Raw genomic sequence first — 20,112 nt, 5'->3', positions numbered from 1 at the left:
AATTAATTGCAAAATGGGTGAAACTTCAAAACACTGGAAAAGTTGTAATATTGTATCATTATTACAAAAACCACTCAAACAACAACAATAATTAACAGGGTGACTCAAATAATTGTAGGTAACTATGGGCTGGTAGCTCACCATTACTCCTGGGCAAAACATTAACTGAATCCTGTTCAGTATGGGATTCAGAAAAAGAATATGAGCATAATAAATGCTCCTATAATAAAAGGTGTCTTTATGGAAAGCAGACATAGTTAAAACAACCCAACTAATTTCATTCTTTGATAAAACTATGAACTTTCTTTGGTAAATATACTTGTTTAGAAACAATTTTGCGCTGCATAGCCTTCCAGCTAAAAAGTTAGCACCGCGTAATATCTATAATGAACATATTGAATGGATTAGGAACATGACAACTAACAGATGTCAAAAACCAGTTGTTAGAAGAAATAATTGCAAAGTAGAAGTGTTTCTAGTTTAGATCTGCAAGGTTTAGTGTTATATCCATCGCTATTCAATTGCTTTAGCAGTCATCTGGAAGTAAACACAAAATCACTCTTGAAAAAAATGTGCAAACAACTAACAGGCTATTAGAGGTGGTCATTTGGTTTCTGTCGTCAGAGCTGGGAGAATTTAATACCACTAAGTATTAGGAATAAGGAATGTAAGCCATGCTGCAGAAAGCAAGAGTAAGTCCTGGAAAGCTTTGACCAAAAGGAACTGAGTCTTGATAAACAACAAATTCAAATATGAGCTTCTAACTTGATGTTGCAGCAAAATGAGATATACTTCTTGGATATAGAAACAGGAATGTGATTTCACCTTCTAGAAACACGACAGGAGAGACCAACATCAGAAATGTCTTGTCTGGTTATCTATTTCCCATTTTAAAAGGGATGCTGGAAAGTGGAATGGAATCAAAACCTTAAAAAATAAAGGACTAGAGAAGATGTCTTCAAGATATCAATCTAGCTAGTCTATCAAAATGAACATGTGAGAGGTGTCTTGATTTAAATGTAGTACCTTTTAAGTACCTTCATGGAGGATAAATGATTACATATTAAAGAGATTCTCCATTGATTTAGTAGAAAAAGCTGCACTATAAGCAATGGCATTATTTAGGCTGGAAGGACCTCTGGGGGTTATCTTGTCCAAGCCCCTTGTCAGTGTAGAGCCAGCTATGAAGTTAGATCAGGTTTCCCAGGGATGTGTCCTGTCAAGTCTTGAAGAACTCCAAGGATGAACATTCCACAGCGCCTCTGGGCACTTGTTCCAGCACTTCGCCACCCTCACCATGAACACCTAGTATGTAATCACAATTTCCCTTCCTGTCACTTGTATCCATTGCTTCCCATTCTTTCGCTGTGCACCTCCAACTAGAGCCTGGCTGTATCACTGGGTCGTAACCACCCACCAGGTCATTGGCAGCAGCTGAGCATGACTTTGTCTAGGTTTTAGGCAGAAGGTCCACTGAGTTCATGAAGTTTTTAACAGAGTACATATTTAATCACTGGAATAAACAAGCAACCTAAGTGGTGTACTTTCCTTGTCTCAACAGCTACTAATATCTGTAGATCCTTTCCCTGAGGACATGCCCCATGTAAGAATTATGCTTTGGAAGACAAGCTATTTGAACTATCTGGGAGTAAGCAAATGAAATGCAGTGGCATATAAGAGATTATGTTTAACAGATCTCCCGGGCCTTAAGTTTTATGCATTTGTAGGGATTTGCTGGGTGAAGTTGAACATATATGAAATAAACAGAAATGAAAAAAACATGTATTACAGCACTTATGAAGTTATGGTAACATGAAATAAAATACCTGAATAGTTTGATTCCTTGGTATGGCTCTCCTCATCTAATGAAATCAACCTTAATTTGAAAGAATAAGAAAAAAAAAATGAGAAAATAATACATTTTTCTCTTTTTGGTCACATCATTACAGAATCATATCAATAACAAATGTACAGTAATTCAGATGGACTCTTGCATTTGCTATATATGTTGGTCTGTTAACTTTTATTGTTTCATTGGCAGATGTCTGTTGGAAACAAAGATTAGATTGAAGGCCAGCTATCAAAACATATCACCCTTCTGTTTTTAATCTAACTAAATCTCTGTAATGAAAAGTACAGTGTATTCTGCTTTTCCAGATTTGGTCTTTCGTAACTATGATGAAGGAGGTACAACTGTTTCAAAAAAACCCAACAAACCCAACAAAAAACCCCAAAACAAACCACCAAAACCAACCCAACCCCACTTTGCACTTCTCTTTTTAACAGCAACTAATTAAAAATCATAAGGTGAGTTTTGCCCCATGTCAGCAGATTTCTAAAAAAACTCAAAACAAATCAGCATTGTTGATGAAAAAGCTCTTGACAGAAAAAAAGCTGCGGTTTACATGCAATTCTTATGCAAAGGTAATCTCTTCAGTGAATATATACTTTCAAATTGCTATTATTTTGCGTGAAGCCATTCAACGAGTAAGGAATGAAGCAGCCACATGGCTGATGTGGTGGTGAAGAGGACTGTGTGGGAACATTCCTCCTCTTCTCCAGTGACAGGATGGGAGGAGCCACCTCCCTGCTCTTGAGGATAGGCTTGCAGGGAGCAGAGGAAAATTAGATTCAGGTCAACTTCTAGTATAATGAATGTTTACTGTGAATGGAAAGTTCATGAGGATTTTAAAATCTTTGTTTTGTATAATTCTTTTAGAATCTTAGATGTTTGTTTATGGTTTGTTTCAGACAACAAAATGGTGATGTATTTTTTCCCCTCAGTTTTATGACAATCAAGCAAAAAAATAATCCATAAATAAAACCAAGTACAACCATGACATGGCATTTGATGCATTTGCTGGTAGGTGCCAATGCACACATCTTGCATAAATCATGCATTCATTCCAGAATTTTATATTCAACATTGAGGAAAACAATTGTTTATGAAATTCTTTATTATTGTCACATGCGATGCAGCAGATTCAAGGACCTGCTGTGGAGACAACCACCTGCCAAACGGTACTTGGCCAACTCCTTTCTACTCTGAATAGCACCACATCTGACCAATTTATAAACTGGTTTGGGTCAGTGGTTCTGAATCTAAACAAGTAAAAGGACTGGAAAACTGAACTCTTTAAAAATCTATTATTATAAATAGCCAAGCAAAATCCACTAATTATCAGTCAAGCCCTTCTCTGCTTTTTGACAACTGATCCTTTGCTGGGTGCTTCATTTAACCAGGGACAGTCAAAACAACAGGTGGCAGCAGGATTATATCAGCGCTGCATCTCCTCGCAACTGAATCCTCATGGTCCCATAGGGCAAGGATCACATCTCGTTCTCCTGTTCTCCTCTCCCCATAGCAGCCCATTCATAAGTCTCACCTCAGAGCTACAGGTAACTCAAACCTTGATAGCATCAGCTCACTTGGATGTACTTTTTACTAAGTACCTACTGCTTCATTGGATTACAAACTGATGCTGTATACATTACAAAAACTAATCGCTGCTCAAAGCAATCAGGAATCCATATCCTATTCCCAGGTGAAAGGAGATGCTGCTGAAGGGAGAAATACAATGCTCATGTATCTTCTCCCATGTGTAGTTGTTTACCATTTCTTTTACTAAAGAAAAAATGAAGCAAAAGCTGAAAAATAATGAAAAGGCTAGGAAAGATGAAAAACATAAAGGTTTAATGGGTCTTTTTAAAGCTCTTAATTTCACCATAAAGTTTATTAGTTTTCACGTACACATTACAACATTTCAGGAATTCTTTTATTAAGCTTACCATTACCTACTGTGATCAGACTGGCTGTGTCTGTATTTCCATTTATAAATGTTTGGTGACTTTAGCAACCAGAAAACAGATTATAGACAAAAATACTTATTATTTTAATATATTGGCCATGTGACTTACTGACTCTGCTGATCTTGTACGGATTCGGTGCTCTCAATCTGCAGGTCCTCCTTTTCTGCTTTTTCTGTTAGTTTATTCACAGGATCTTGTAAGCTCTAGATCATAACCATAATATCAGTAAAGAGAAGAAAACCAAATAGAATCAGGGAAGCAAAAGCATGTAATTTAAGGCCAAACCAGACTACAGAATCTACATAAATTAAGCAAGAATGGTTTTGAGCTGTATCAAAACTGTATCTGACAAACAAGCAAAATAAAAAATGCTAGAGGATACTCATTCAAATGAAGTCACGTGAACACACTTTATATAAGAAGGTGACTCTTGGATACTTCTAAACTCATGTTCTGTTTCCAATATTTCTAAGTAAAACCATCTATACCATGTGCAAAGCAGGCATTAAATGCATGTTTCTTTACCATTTGGGGGGTTTGGCTTTGTTTTTTACCCACTCCTTTTTTGCCCTTTTTTTCCTTTAAAGATGAGAAAAATTAATTCTTTACATCTGTTTGTTCCTCATACACTGCTTCTTCTTTATTCTCTTTTTTACCTGACACAGCTATTCATACAACCTTGGTAACTGCAGTGTAGTGGGAAGGTACTACTTGTCTCCTGAATCTGAAAACAAGGGTTAAAATTTTGGATGTTTAGTTAGATAGAGGCCAGCAGTGGCATTATAAAAAACTACTGTCCCTCTGCAATCTGAAAGGTCATGATACAAGATAACAACGTGCAGTTTCACGGTCAGCATTTTTATAAGCAAAATTTGGACATGTGAACAAGCCAACACATAAAGCATTATAGACTGACTTTGAGACTACAAAAGTAATAAATATACTACTGGTTGTCCCTGTTATGCATTAATTAGGATTTCTCTATGAAAAATTAAATAACTGAAGGTCATAATTAAATAATCACAGATGTTAGCAATGTGAATATTTGGTTCTATCAAATGGTTTTGCTATGAAGGTGAAAACAAGTTCCTCTTTCCAAAGTTCAAGTCAGTTTCTGAAAAATACAACCATGTTTCAGGTGAACAGTCCCGATCTCTTGTAATTAAGTTTATGTCTCACTGATATTCTTAGTAGTACATCTCATCCACCTTCTCCCCATGACCCCCAAAAAGCTGAGGCTAAAACAAATAAGCCTCCTTTTGTGCAAAACTTAACGAACACAGAAATGCAGGGGTTTTGCATCTGAGGTTTTAACAAAATGGTAGTATGTTTCATCAGAATACTAAACACAAAAAAACCCCACCTCGTGGCCGCTAAGTCCATCTCATCTATTGAATAAAAGTTAGAGTCCCCAGCCCATCTGTTACAAGAAAAGCATTCCCCGGCGTGTCACAGGTTCTTGTTTGCACTGCCCTGCCAACCAGGACACATGAGTCCCCAGAGGGGGCATTCCTGTTTCTGCTTAGCTCACTACTTGTCTGTATGGGGGAACGTATACTTCAGTGTTTTAGAAACCAAACTAATGAACCTGTGGTAAACTGCAGTTGCATTTTTTTTTTTCCCTCTCAGTAAGTTAATTTGTCATAAGCACCGTTAGCACCACAGACATCATGTGTCAAAAGATGAGGGATCACAAAACCAGCAATAATAAATACAGGCATTAAAGAAATTTATCTTATGCTGTGGTTGCCACTTTTTTTTTGACACTGTAACAATGCTAACCAGAATCCCATGTAAGTGCACTTGTTGGATTCTGAATAATGGACACTAAACCACCTCAGCTAGATCATCTATGAATGAATATGCTACCCTTTAACTGCATTTGTACTGGGTGTTGATTAGTACTATTAAAATTGATAGGAATTATTCCTTTGACTCCAAGAGGACCTGGATTAGAGTTCAAAAACTAAGAATATGCACTATACTTGCACAAAAGTGCAGTACAGAGAAAGACAGCAGAGCTTTGCAGTACGGGGACTGTACTGCTTCAGGTACTTGAACCATCTTGGACACCTTTACAAACAGGACACACGGTCCACTGTAATCAGGAGGTGACGGTGCAACAATTGTGGTGCTCTGCCTACCACTAAGTACAGCAGCACAGAGCCTGCCCCAAGGACGTAATGGTTTTGAACAACAAATACAACTACTTTAACCACTGCCTAATTATAGAAGTCAAAGAAAATTATCAGAAGTAAAATCTTCTGCATCTTCACCAAGAAAAACACAGAGAAATCAGCATCCTTTTTAAGGAACTATATTTTATGATGCTTCCTTCATGACTGTTTCAGGAAATCTATATTTAAAGGACTGTGATCGAATGACGGAAACAGCATATAGAAATGGAGTTCACAAGTACCTTGGGAAGGAAACAGCATGATAATAATGGCAGTTACTATTTCCTGTATTAGAAAAATAAACATAGCTCTGAAATACAGCTTCAGTTTCAATGGAGATTATGATAAAAATTGTTAAAAATCAGCAGCTGTATTTTAATGCAATAATTCAATGTAACAATTTAATTCAGACAATATTCCCTCAAATTCTAACAGGAAATAATGAAATTATTTTCCTCTCCCCTGCCTCCCTCTACTCCACATCTTAGTGTGCGCTACAGAGATATCTTTTTAAAAAGATTAAAAAAAGCTAGAGAATGGGTATGAAATAAAACTGAGTGTTAAAAAGCCATTGTCAACCATTTTCTAAACATGAACCCACAATAATGTGATCACTACTGTCAACATGCATAGATAGCAAACTATGATAGTCTCTGAATTGTTTCAGGTTACATCAGAAGAAGGGAAGTCGTCCCATCATCTAGAAAGTGTAGTGATTAAACATGGCTGTAAAGACACAGACTGAGTTCAGAGATAAGCAAGCACACTGCAGTTGGGCGCATGAAGCATCCTGACTTCGCTGGCTCAGAGCAGACAAATGTGTAACTTCTCAGCACTTTTCTGGGTGCTCATCTAGACTCACACAGACTTTGTTACGAGCTATAACAGTATGTGGTTTAAGGCAGGATTCTCACATGGTTAGAAAGCCATCTTCCTAGCTTCGTTATTTCTCTTTTCCTATAACAATGAGGGTAAGACTGTACACGCTAGCAGAACAAGTTCAAGCATCCACTCTGCCTATCTTGTCTGTCTCTACAACCAAAAGTCACCCAGTGAGTGATATTTTGCTTGCTCCCAGTACTCAGACTAAACATCCAAGCTGACAAGACGTTCCTCCGCTGCAGAGTTAACTCTGGTTCCAGCTCAGGCACCATTCCAAGGCTGACTGCTACTCACGCACAAAATTCCTTCACCTGCATCTGGGCTACTTTCAAGTCAAGCCAAGATCATCTGGACTGCACGCAAAATCTGTCCTCTGCAGTTAAATCACCAGAATGTTGACAACACACCCAGCTTTGCCCACAGTTCCCTCAAGTGCCTTTGACAACTAATGCGCTTTCTCTTGACTGAGAAAGAATCAAAGCAACACAGCAAAGGGCAAGTCTGGCAGCCAGGGATACATCCCAGGACGTCATGACACGTTTGGAGAAGCGCAACACTGCTGAAGAGACAAAAACTTGAATATGTTTCATCTGGGGGGAGAGCTGAAGGGGAAAAGGAAAAGCAGGTAGTCTCAGAATTTCCTCATGGAGACTCATCAGAAAAAAACTCCACCCCCTCCTCCCCGCCAAAACCCCTAGAGATCTAAAATTTTATGCAATCTTGCCTATGAGTAAAGTCGTGGTGCAACAAAAAAAAAAAAAAAAAGAAAGGACACCCGACTACAGAAGTCAGCAGAAGGCAACAGTGTTGTAGGACCTGTCTGGACAGAGCTCTCTAAACCATGTAAGGAGCGCAGGCAGCAGGGTTCCACTTTGCATGGAAATAAATGGATAGCTGAGATTTATGCCTTTTGCCTCCCTTACCAGGACTATTATTATTTCTAGGCTCACAGGAACTCTTCAGGAAGTTTGGTATTATAGCATTAAAATGTAAAAAGTGCAACTAAATATTCCTTAAGGAACTAAGGCAAATAAAAGGTGACAGAAATTAGAAAGAGAGATTATTCATGAAAAGTAGCCCCTGAAATAAATTTGAATTCACTTGATATATGGTAATTACAAGACAATGAAACCTTAAAGGCTTTACTAAAACAGCAGCCCATCATCTTTAATATTACAGCAATGCATACAGTAACGGATACTTTTACATCACGATACATAAAGTTGTTAGCACATTAATAATCATCTTCCGTCAAGCATAAAACTCACAGTTAGGAAATACAGCTGCAATAGCACAATTACACACTACTCTCAGCATATACCCTGAAGCAAAGAAAACAAATGGGCTGCTTTTCATTAAGGGAGTTTGGCAAACATCTCTAAAGACAATGTTTTCTTTCCAGAAACAATCCCAAGAGACGTTTAAGAGTCTCTTTCCTGAGGTAAACCTGGTACATAAATATATTCATACTACAAAATACAAACAGTAATTTTCCAGTACATAGCACCTTCTAATTTTTCAGTAAGACAATCTACGTCTAAGTCAAATATTAACAGTTTCTCTAAATTCTTGTTTTAAAGTAAAACACTAATCCCACATACACGTATGCTTAGTTTAATTCAGAAGGATCACTTGTATGAGCAAAATTAAGCTGCTAGTATCAGAACTGGAATTGTAAAAGACAAAAATGGTTTGCAAGGACCAAAATCAAAATTGTCTTTTAGGAAAGATGCCTTTTAAGATATAAGACAGGGAAAAATATTCTAAACGGGGTAACTCCCGATTAAACGCAGAAATGGGCATGTTGAAATATTTTATGTATGTTTTAATCACTTATGTATTCTGATTATTTTTAATGCATAAAGTCAACAGCAGACACAGCATCTTCATTGGGTACATTTTTAGACCAAAAGTTTCTCCATCAGAAACTACCCTAGATCAGCTATAGCCATTTATGATACTACATAAAAAAAAAAAAAAAAAATAACACCATGTAATCTCAATGTAGAATTAGCTTGCAGCTCCTTCTTAATATATAGTTACTCTGGCAGGAACATATGATATGACTGGTAGGGATCAGATCCCTAACCATAAACATCCATTGTCATTCCACACTCAGGTCTAGCAGAGAAGACACGGGACTTGTGGGAGTCCCACACCCTTCAGAAATGACAAGTAGAGGTGAGGTGACTTACCCTGGTGAGGCACCTGAAACAGCAACACAGATCTATTCTCTTAGGCAACAGAATCTCACCTGATGCGACCACCAGATATTGATTTAATCTCCTTAGCAATCATTTAATGTAAACAAACAGAAAATACTGATTGGGGGAAGAGAGATCATGGAGGAGACTTTGGTATAGAAAATAATCCCACATTCTAGAGACCGAAAGAAATGAAGAACTGATACTAAAAGGCAGTAACATAGTCTTATTCCAAGCAGCTGTTTTCTGAAAGCACAGACTTCCATGAAATTCTGTAGAATAAAACTACCTCCCGATTAGGATTGTTTCTCAGCACACATTATCACTGCAAAAACAGGAAATTGCATCTTTTCCATGCAGGAGGCCAGCAATAAAAATGGTTAAAAGTCTCATAACAAAGTTAGGCTGCATCCTAAGGACACTACAATATTCATAACCATTTTCACAGTTACTTTTTGCTTCAAGGGAGCGCTTGTTACAGATGCGTGTACTTAATATAGATTGCATTTCTTCATCAGATTCCCAACCTAATTCAAATTCAGGTTATACTGAAATCTTTCACAGGAGGAAGTTCAGAAGATGACAAGCATCCCCAAATCTCTGTCATCCTCCATCACAATGGTACTTCACACTTCAGAACAGGTGCATTTTCTGTACAAGTTTCTCTCCAAGGTGTCCAAATGTTACTATACATTTTGAAACATCATGCCTTGTTCAAATAATCATATTTTTAGATATAAAAGATAATAAAGAATAAATACCCACCAACGATATGGGCTACCTACACAAATTAGACTGAAATTGGTTTGTATCAAAGCAAAGAGAAAAAATTCCTCAGAAACCTTCTAACATTGGGAAGTTATGAGAACAGCCCATCAGCATGGTACCTGGGCTCCCGAGCTGTGCTAAACCCAGGCTGTGAACTAGACATTGTTGCAGTGCGAGACAATGGTGGGGAAATAAAAGGGACTTTCTTTTCTGGTTTGGAGTTTAATTGGTGAGTCTGTAGGCAATTACTAGCAATGTCAAGATAACTATGCCCAACTGTCTCCTGCTGAAATCTGGACATAAGTTCTGGCTAAAACCCATCTTCCATGATGTGGACTATTGAAGAAAGAAGCTTAGTTATGTTAACTTCATAGCAAACGAGGACTTCTCCTGCAAGACAGGATTCTTCAGAGGCTGGGTAAGATGAAACAGTTTATAAGCCTCCTTTTATTTTTGTCCTCAATCAGGAGAGATTGTGCTTGAAATTTGCTTGTTTGTTTGGTCTGTTGTGATGTTTCAAGCTTTATGCACTTCAAAGTTCAGAAACTGCTCCGTCCAAACCCACATTCTAGAAAACATCTTTAAATATAGCATAGTCATGTACAGACAAGTTTGGTAGTCTGGGGTGAATTAAACTTTATACCTTCAGGTGCTTCTTTTCCAGGACCTCTGGGGTAGCCACAGGCTATATAGCATAATGCAGCCTAACTTCCACTTCTGTGTGTTATAATGCACAAGCGTTTCATGGATTGAGGCTATGACTTGTAATCGTTTTCAAACTGGGTTGTCTCCCCAAGTAAACAGTGGCTTTGCCACAAGCCGTTCATTCCTCACTTTCCTCCTCATGGTAACCCTTCTGTCAGACCTCCTTCAGACAAATGTGATATTTCCTTCCATGCAAATAGGATCAGCCAATCACATAGTGATTACATTGCACAAAGTAACTACAGGACAAAGAAGTCTATGGGAATAACTGATCTTTTCACTGTTTTCCCTTTCCTCTACTGAACCTTGAATTGCAATGAGCAAAGCAACTTCATCTGCACGGGCAGGCATGACCAGAAAAATACACAATGCTGAGTGATTCTTTTTAGATACTTGGCAAAATGAACTCAGAGTTCAGTCAGATATTGCACATATTCTATGCTGAAAGATTACAAAGGATCAGCAAATATCACTAGTCAAGCAAAACAGTATCTCCCAGAGCAGTGAAGGGTTAAAAAGTCTGAGTACAGCTGTGGGAATCCTGAGCAACTACATACTTATATTCAGTCCAATAAGGTGTTCTTAAAGAGTGTGAGTTTTTAAAAACAGATGCAAAGGCAAAATAGTATTAATTGTCTTGTGGGATTTTGCAACATAAATCCCTAATTCTGCTGGATCTTATGATTCTTTAGGAATAATCGCAGTTAGCACTTAAACACATACTTAAGTGCAGCCCTGAATAATGTCTTCCTTTGAAATAATTCCTTAAGTCTCTGCACTCTATATGCAGTTTTTGATCTTCCTAGCCAGAAGTGCATTAAACAGAAAATCTGTATTTAAATTAAAAGACAGGACAGGGAAAAAACTGTCAGACAATATATGGACAAAATATGAATGTGTGCTTTCTACATCCTTGCATGATCTCTTACTTGTTATCACTGGGCAAACAAACATACCTATATATCCCTTACCTTTAACATAGTGAATTCATATGGCTGATAACCTTTGAAACTTTCATGGATGGCTGCCATCGTGTGCGAAGTTTTTTCCCAAAAATGAAGAAGTGTTGTCTGTAAGGTAGGATAAAATTTCAATGCAGCATTTGCTTTAACATCAATCTGTTTTCAGTGCAAATTTCACATTTCCCCTCCAAAACAACTTATATATTCTTACAGTTGAATATTGCCATAGTAACCTCTTAAAAACATACATTAACAGGAAATCTTTCTTTTGGATGTCAACATTTTCTTTGGATACCTGATATGTTGTTAACACGTGAGAAAGGAGGTTGCATCTGCTCGCTCCCAAAAGGTCCACTTTTTGACAGACATCAGTCTTCAGTTTGTCAAAGTTGAGTTTTGCATGTCGCACTTGAGCTTGAACCTTCAAACAAAGGGACAATTGTTTATGCAGTGATTTTTTTTTCCTCTGCTTTTCTACTCCTGCTTCATAAAAGAGCAAACTAATACAACTTTTGGGGAAATCAGACAACCATACAGACTCAATAAATATAGAACTTTATTGTAGCACCAATCCCACTGAAACTAAGATATAGCAGGCTGATATATGCTAAAATATGGCTCTTGCTAGCTTCTATGTTACTATTTTTCTAATATATTCAGTGAAGAACTTTTGTTTTCTAACCCCTCTTTATAAGATGGATATTAGTACTCAATATATACTGAGAAGATAATAATTGGAAAATATACTCATTTTGGTATCTCTTTACAGAAATACCAATTCAAAGGCTGACCAACAAAACTGGAACTAAAAGTTTACTACATAACATACAGGGCGCACAAGCAGAGATGTCTCCATGTACCTAAAGTAGGAGACAAATTACAATGACAAACTGTAAAGTTGATCTGCAACTCTTGCTGACAATACAGCACTTCAATGACTTCGAACTGCTACAAAAATTTCACTCATTAAAGTTTTCCTTCTAAAATGGAGTGCTTTTCCTGTTGATTGCTGTAAGAAAAATATCAAGGCTCCTTTTCTTATGAGCAAACAATTTCAGTTTCAAAGCGTTTTACATTTTCAAATTACTCTTCTACTACCTGCTAAGTTGATACAAGACACTGTCCGTTACAGAAGCCACACATATTTGACAACAATACTGGTATTCTCATGATCAGGTATCAGGGTAGAAAGTTGATGTAAGCGGTTAGTACTCAAGATCCTCCATTTTTATGACAGCTTTGTACACTACCCTAATACTATATTAACAAAACAAATTTGTTTATAACAAAATTTGTATAGAAAATTTGTATTTCTTCCAAGGAAATGAGAAACAATCAAACCACAAAACATGATGATTTTCCTATAACTCTTTCACAGTTATAATAAAAAGTTTAGCCCAAAACACCTTGACAGTGGAAAAAACCCACTGAATGCAAATTAAATACATTTCCTTTCCTTTCCTTTCCTTGCCTAACTCGGAGAGTAAACTGATTTTGTTCAGAACATGCAGACTCAATCAAACAAGATCTGACAAACTTGTATAGTCCTGATCTTCAGAAGCGAATCCAGAACATTGCAGCAAGTACCTGTGCTTCTTGGGCGGTAAGGACACATACATACCTCATAATGCAACCTGAAACGTGAGGGTTACCATATTTCTAATCTTATTTTCCCAAACTCACTTAGAATATGTAAGACTTCCAACCAGGCAGAAAAACAGCAAAAGATGTGCTCTGCAAATTCATCAGATAACCTACTCACAAAAATTGTGGAACCCTTAAGTTGCTCGATACATGGCAACTTTTTCACTGATCAGATCAGCTCTGCATAAGTAATGTAACAGGGTTGCACATATCACATGTCTGATATATTCATATTGAAGAAACTACTGTAATTAAAAAATTCTGATAAGTGCAGCATCTCACAGGTGAGATTTTAATTGTAGAAAACTATGATGCCTAGAAAAAAATTACTTTTTCTTTTTTTGTACAGAAACAGCAGTGATACTCTACGTTTATAAAATAGCTTTGTATTTAGTGCATTCACCTAGAAGGGGAAGTCTTCCAGGATAAGTCCACATATTACACCAAGCAATCAATGAATAAATCTTGAGTTCTGGTAATAACAGCTACATCTCAAACTTCTGACCTGTTCCAGTGCTCTAACCACAAGACTACAGCATCTTACTGATGACTTGCTTTGTTGTTTTTGCATATTGAAGAGTTTTAAGCCAAGAGGAGTGTCCAGAGCTGGAAGAGTTCTTGGGTAGCTAGGAGATGTTTTGGTGAGGTGGAGACAGATTTTAATTCCCTCAGGAAGGAGGAAATTGCTCCCATGGCTTCCACTCCTTAGGCAAGCATGACAAATGCTAAGCTATGATATAAAAAGCAAGGAGCAGCTACTTCCAAGATATCTTCCTACAAAGTACAGTATTTTGTGAAAAGCCTTCCCCAGTTGGAACTACACTGGCATGAGCTGAGGCTGCCTCTTAGTTTGGGACCCTCAAGGGACTCTACACTATTTCTTTTAGCTTGTGCCTAGTGGAAACCTGAGTGAGGCACTATGCTATCCGTGCCAGGAGTCCCATCCCATGCACAATTGTCTAGTCAAAACAGCAGGTGGGTAAAGAGCTTACGGGCCTCTAAAATTAAGCAGCAATGGAGGAGGATGGGAGCAGTAGCAGGAGTGTGGAAGCTTTTTTCAGTGCTGGATAAAACACCTTTGTCCTGCATTAGGTCTTCAAATCCTCAATTTGCTTTAGCTGCGAGTGACTGAGAGAACAGATTTACAACTTCGGTCTAAAAAGGAGAATTGTGAAGAAAATCATGGGCCTATGCAACAAAGAATTTCTAACTGAAATCCAAACACGAGATTACCTACATCTTTTACCAGCAAGAATTGCTACAACAGAAAGGTATTTAAGTAAGACATGTTGTAGGGCTTTGAAAAACCTAGTGAGATTTGAGACTAAATGCTGATCTCAGTTACAGCCATGAAAATCCAGAGAAATTCAACTGATGTCAGTGGAAATGTGTCAAATATAAAGCTATATTTTACAATGGTGCAGCTGAGATCAGAATCTTTTTCCTGTTCAGTATATCATAGCACTGGTGAAAGAACAGCTGTGGCTGTGTAGACTGATAGCCCAAGTGGGCAAAGAATGTTAGTTCAGGGTAGTATACATACTCTGTCAGAGGTGGTGGGCCACAAGAAAAAAAGTACTCATAAATGTAATTATTAATTTCTGCAATTGCAAGTCTGCACAAGGACTTTATACAACAGACTGGGATGTGGGTCTACCTCATAACTCTAACTCCTTAACAGAAAAAAACCCCAAACCAAAAAACCTGTAAAGTTTGAGTTGTATTCTTCCTGCATACAGTCTTCAGGGATAGTTACCAAGAAACAATGTCAGCACTTAACCGAACATGTAACTAGTATCTCTTTTAAAAGCTGGAGCGCTCATAGAGAGGCGATCCACAACACAACGTGGAATACAAACCTATAGGTTTGACACACTCATAACAGATGATTCAAAATACTTAATGCTGTGTTACCAAATGCCACGCATTTCTCTTGCCAACCAGGGAAGATGTGATACTATGAGAACTATTAAACTAAGGACGCTTTTCAGCTTTTTTGATATACTGAAAATGTATTGAGCACATGTAATCTCCATTTTGCAGCAGTGGTGCAGGACAGCCAATAAGAACACCACATACTACATCAGCATGACCTTTTGCCTTTTATGTGTGCCAATAAATGCATTTTCAATTCAAATTATTATTAGACATCTTTTAAGATTACTTGTGCTTCAGGAATTAGGTATAAAACCTTAGTGCTTACAAAGTATAATCTATTTAATACCACACAAGTTATCAGAATGAACCTTTCGTTTTCTACTCAAGGGAAAGCTGATGTAATACATACTAATCTTCTCCTTTCTCTGCAATTACTTTCTAAGACATGAGAAACAGGACCTCATTGTGATCTCAGTCCAGCAAATTTTTATTCACATTCATTAAAGCTGAACTTACAAAATTTCTTCAAAATCCTCGTCTGAAAAGTGTCAGGATTTTACTAAGATAACTGCATCGATCCAAATGCAACTTGGACATTTTACAATGAAAGAGCTCCTAAGCATCTGAAACTGTAGGTGGTAGTTGTGAGGTTTATGCTGTACAAGAAAATCTTATGGTACTACTGACATACTCTTCATCTTTTTCTAAGCAACGACCTGGAGCAACCTGCTTTTAATTTCCCAATGCAAACATCTAAGTACAATATGTATGGAATAGAAATCTTTAAAGATAGCACATAAGAAAATGTAAATTTGGAAAGCAATACCTTATTAAATCAATAGCTTGATAAACTGCAAGATACCATATAAAACTGAAATAATTTTAAAAGACTAAAAGAAAAAAGTAAATAAATAAATGTATGTTTAAATCCTAAATCCTGGGAGCTTGAAAGTCAGATTCTGGTATGCTTGATTGTAAGGGTAAATATTTGCTAACACAGGTTCCTAAACCTATATTCAAACAGAAAAGTCCCAATCTTCAAGAGTGCTAACATTAAAAACCCCAAATGTTCAAACCCAGTTAAAAAACCCTATTCAGTATGTTCAGTTACTAAAAACCAGATTTTTCATGTATTTTCAAGGAATCTTTATGTCCTCCACAGTACATCTGTGTTATTAGTTTCTTTTAGCCTGCCATAAAATGCAAAACTTATTTTCGGTAGTACCCAATTTCAGGGACAATTCAGCTAGTGAAGCATCATCTCCAAAATGAACTTATGTTGGATAAATGCGTTAATTCACTTTACATACGGTATATTTTTGTCTCAGCATTTCCAACATAGAAGCAGAAACAGATGCTTCCAGTCTAATTTGTCACCCAACCTCTCACTTACTCGATCTGAAAAGCATGCACAGCGTGTGTATAGGCTGGAAGGAGGGGGGTAAGTAAATCAAGAGGGAAAAATGCCTGGAATACAGCAAACCTTCCTGTTGGGGGCTCTGGGTAAACTCTACCAGCAGATGGAATCTGTACAAATCTCTGCATTAAATAAGCATAGCACCTTCTGGCATACCTGATCGTTGTAAAGACTACATGAAACTCAAGTAGGCTGTAGCTTGAGGACAAAGTATTTAGTGCATAGTGTATCTTACAGCATTTCTGCATATAGAACAGAAAGCATAAGGAACTGGATTCTCAGTTCCCACGGAACTGTAATAACTTCATAGCCTGAGTGGTGTTATGACAAGGAGCACCCATTACCCTTTTACATGAGCATATATAAGCACTTACTGATTTTTTTTTTTTTTTTTTTAATTCAAGATTGATGCTGGTTAGTCAGAGAACAGAAAAGGTAATGTTTTATACAAAATAATGCCTGTAACTAAACTTTTCCATGTGCAATGCAAGGACTTCCAACATCTTGCACAGCACTAAACCTGATTTCAGCGTACATGGATATGTTCTACATTTTGCAGACTATACTTTGACTCAACTGTTCCCTTGGGTTGTAATAGTATTTATTGCATTCATTAATCTCTGCTCCGTCAACTTTTAGGAATAATACGTAAGAACAATGGTTAAAGAAGAGGTAGCACACTTCTGTTCATCTGCTTCTGCCCTGGTCATTAAAATCTTCATTTATGATCTGATGAGAAACACTGATAAAAATTAATTTTAGGAGATGAAATTTATAAAGTGAGAAATGTCTAGCTAAAAAGGAAAACTACTTGGACAGCGTAACAGATCCATATAATATCTCTCAGGTCTGAAGCTGAGCAGATGTACATCAGATTTCAAGAAATGAAACTAGTCTTGAGATATGAATTTAGATAACTTAGAGTACATAACGAGTTCCAATGACACATTTCTTAAATTTGCCATTTTAGACTTAATTATGATCATCTGCGCTTGTACATGCATCCCTATGCACCTCATCCTATTAAGCTTGATTAGGCAAATTTGCAGTCATGTTGCAATTCATATAAAGGACTTAATTACCATTGCAGTTCTACCTGTCTTGCTCTGGAAAGCAACCAAAGTACGTTCTGCCTTTCCACCACAAAAGAACAACCAATATGTCAGCTTTGAAAGAGAAGTTATGTCTCCTCTTATGTGAGTAGAGAAAAAACTGCAGGTATACCTACCGTACCGACTGCCTTTTTCTTCTCTTCCTATGCAAGACTAGCAGAGCGGACCTGCTACCTGTGACTCAGATTCCCACTCGCTACAGCAGTACAAGCAAATAACACTTTGAAATGGCTGTCGAAAACATACGTGTCCTGTGTCGAGGTAGTTTAAATGTATCAGCAAATTCATGTGGAAAGACAGTAGATAAGTGAAAGCTGAATTAAACACGTATTAGGCTAGCTGCATTGCAAGAGATAAAGATTCTGGAAAGGAAACAGGGACAACTTTCTAGTGTCCTGAAGTGGTAGAAAACTGTCATTATATGTTGACTGGATTAAGGCAAGCCTATCACAAAATACAATACAGCACAAAGTCTTTTCAGCCACTAAAGGCCATTTTTCTAGTGGCTGAAACATTCATGGTGCGAAACAAACTAAATATTCAACCAAAACACGGTGATATCCAACATGATCCAATGAAATCAGTACCTACTCAAATAACTGCAAATATCTACTAGCAAATTACCTGCCATAATTACCCAGAGATTTTAGATTTCATTGAAGCATCTAATTCATCTGTTCAGATTTCTCACTGGAGGCTGCAGCATGTTCATGACAGTACTGGAACTGAATGTAAGCAAAGAGGAAGAGTGCTAACATACAGAGAAAACACCAAAACAAAACCCAAGAAAAAAAAAGGCAGAAGCAATGCTATAACACTCCATAAGAGAATATAGAGAAATGCAGCTTAATATGGACTGGTGTAGCAGTAGCAGCATTTCACTGTATTTACTGGGACCAAGAACAATCACGTTTTTCTGCCAAACAACTTGATCTGAAACAGCAATTGTCTACAAACAGGACCATAAAGTCATCGTACACTGGTAAAGTTTTTTTTCCTTTAATCACAACATATTTTGTTTCTAGTCAGAATAATCAAATCTCCATGATTTTAACATGTATTTTGCTCTCCTTATAGTACAACGAAGCCGTCTAGAGAAAAGTAGTAGTAAAAAGTCACACTATAAACTGAAGTGTTATTCCCCCAAACCCGGCACCTTTCATACAAACTTTGTCATTCAAACCAGCTACATTTTTAGCTATTTTCACAGTCCTACCCTATTTGAATTTGCATTCTTATGCTTAGTTTTCCTTCTCAAAAAATAAGATTATTCAGTCAAAACCAGGATTTTTCATCCACCTCTGTGATCAGAATGGGAGACAAAATAACAGCTGTAATAGTTTTAATTTGCACACAAGAACAATAGTCTCTGATGATAATTCACATTTTTATTTGAATATGTGACTATTGCCTTTGATTTCAATAGTATTGCTCGTTATTATTTCACATGAAGGTTTCAATAAGACTTGGTCCCATTGTCCTCGACACCAAAAAGGAGTGAACAAATTACAGGCCTGCCCCAGACTTGCGGAATACTTAAGCACAAGCCCAAGTGTTTGAAGGACAGGGGTCTTGTGCTGGGAGAAGCAGCCCTTCCTGGGTACCCACAGGGATGAGTGCCTCTTGCCCCAGGATAGCGGAGTCTACCCCACCAGAACATTATGACATTATAGCAGCCACTTGTTCCATTTTGCAAAACAAAACAACTAAAGATCCCGGTCTTGTAAACATGACCATGAAGAGCTCACACCATTCTGTCATTTGTGTGGTACTTAAACCTCCACTGCACTATACACATATACACGTGCACACATGCGCAGGTCTACTACAAACTTTTCTACTGCAACACCTACCAGCTAAAAAACATTGGAGCTGCCACTGGGTGTCTGGATAGAACACATTCCAGGAAACTTCAGCCTTCAGCTGTGCTCCTGATCTAGGAATTTGGAGAGTTTGTAGGTCTTAGAGATTTTTTTCCTGCTTATACTGATTTATAATAAAAATATAAAAATATCCTGACTGGTATGAAGATAAAATTGAATTCTTCTACATAAAATTCCAAGTTTTGTGGGGGCCTTTTTTTTGTGATTTCTCATGGGTTGTAGGATTTTAAACTTCTCTCTTGCTTTTTCTTCTGTGCCCCTCAGGAAGGGCTAATAAGCATGCTATAGACAGGAAAATATTTGTGTACCAGGCAAGGAAAGGATTATATGACAGAACTGAATTTCACATGGACACTTTACACCGACACATGATAGCTCTGATACAACACACAGCTCTAAATTAGTGTGCAGCATGCAACTGATAATACAACCGAATTTCTCAAGTCCATGAAATTAGTAGAAATAAAAGGGTTTTGTGTTCTATTCCCACCTGTGCCTGTGATACTGTATTATGCTATAGAACAACAGGGGGAGTTAATTATTTTTTCATCAGGAAAGCGATCATACTCTGACCGCTGTTACTTCTGCCTCTAACATGCACTGCTGCCCTGAGGCACAGAATAAATTATAATTTGAAAAGAAAAAAATTAGGAGCTTTTTAGGAAGCTAC

At 37.4% G+C, this 20,112-nt stretch overlaps 1 protein-coding gene across 6 annotated transcripts in view; it reads right to left on the bottom strand.

Moving 5' to 3' along the window:
- The window catches only part of ICA1 (islet cell autoantigen 1), a 73,074-nt gene that overhangs the window by 14,890 nt on the left and 38,072 nt on the right, over window positions 1–20,112 (bottom strand). For all 6 annotated transcript variants that reach the window (XM_054816171.1, XM_054816173.1, XM_054816168.1 and 3 more), the window contains exons 7-10: window positions 11,804–11,929; window positions 11,518–11,616; window positions 3,919–4,013; window positions 1,827–1,876 (exon numbers count right to left, since the gene is read on the bottom strand). In XM_054816171.1, coding sequence (XP_054672146.1) covers window positions 1,827–1,876; window positions 3,919–4,013; window positions 11,518–11,616; window positions 11,804–11,929 — 370 coding nt within the window. The remainder of the gene's footprint in view (window positions 1–1,826; window positions 1,877–3,918; window positions 4,014–11,517; window positions 11,617–11,803; window positions 11,930–20,112) is intronic.

This window comes from Grus americana, chromosome 2 (genome assembly GCF_028858705.1).
Source record: "Grus americana isolate bGruAme1 chromosome 2, bGruAme1.mat, whole genome shotgun sequence".
Taxonomy (NCBI): domain Eukaryota; kingdom Metazoa; phylum Chordata; class Aves; order Gruiformes; family Gruidae; genus Grus; species Grus americana.
The sequence above is the reverse complement of the archived record's forward strand: the minus strand, read 5'-3'. Positions and strand labels throughout refer to the sequence as shown.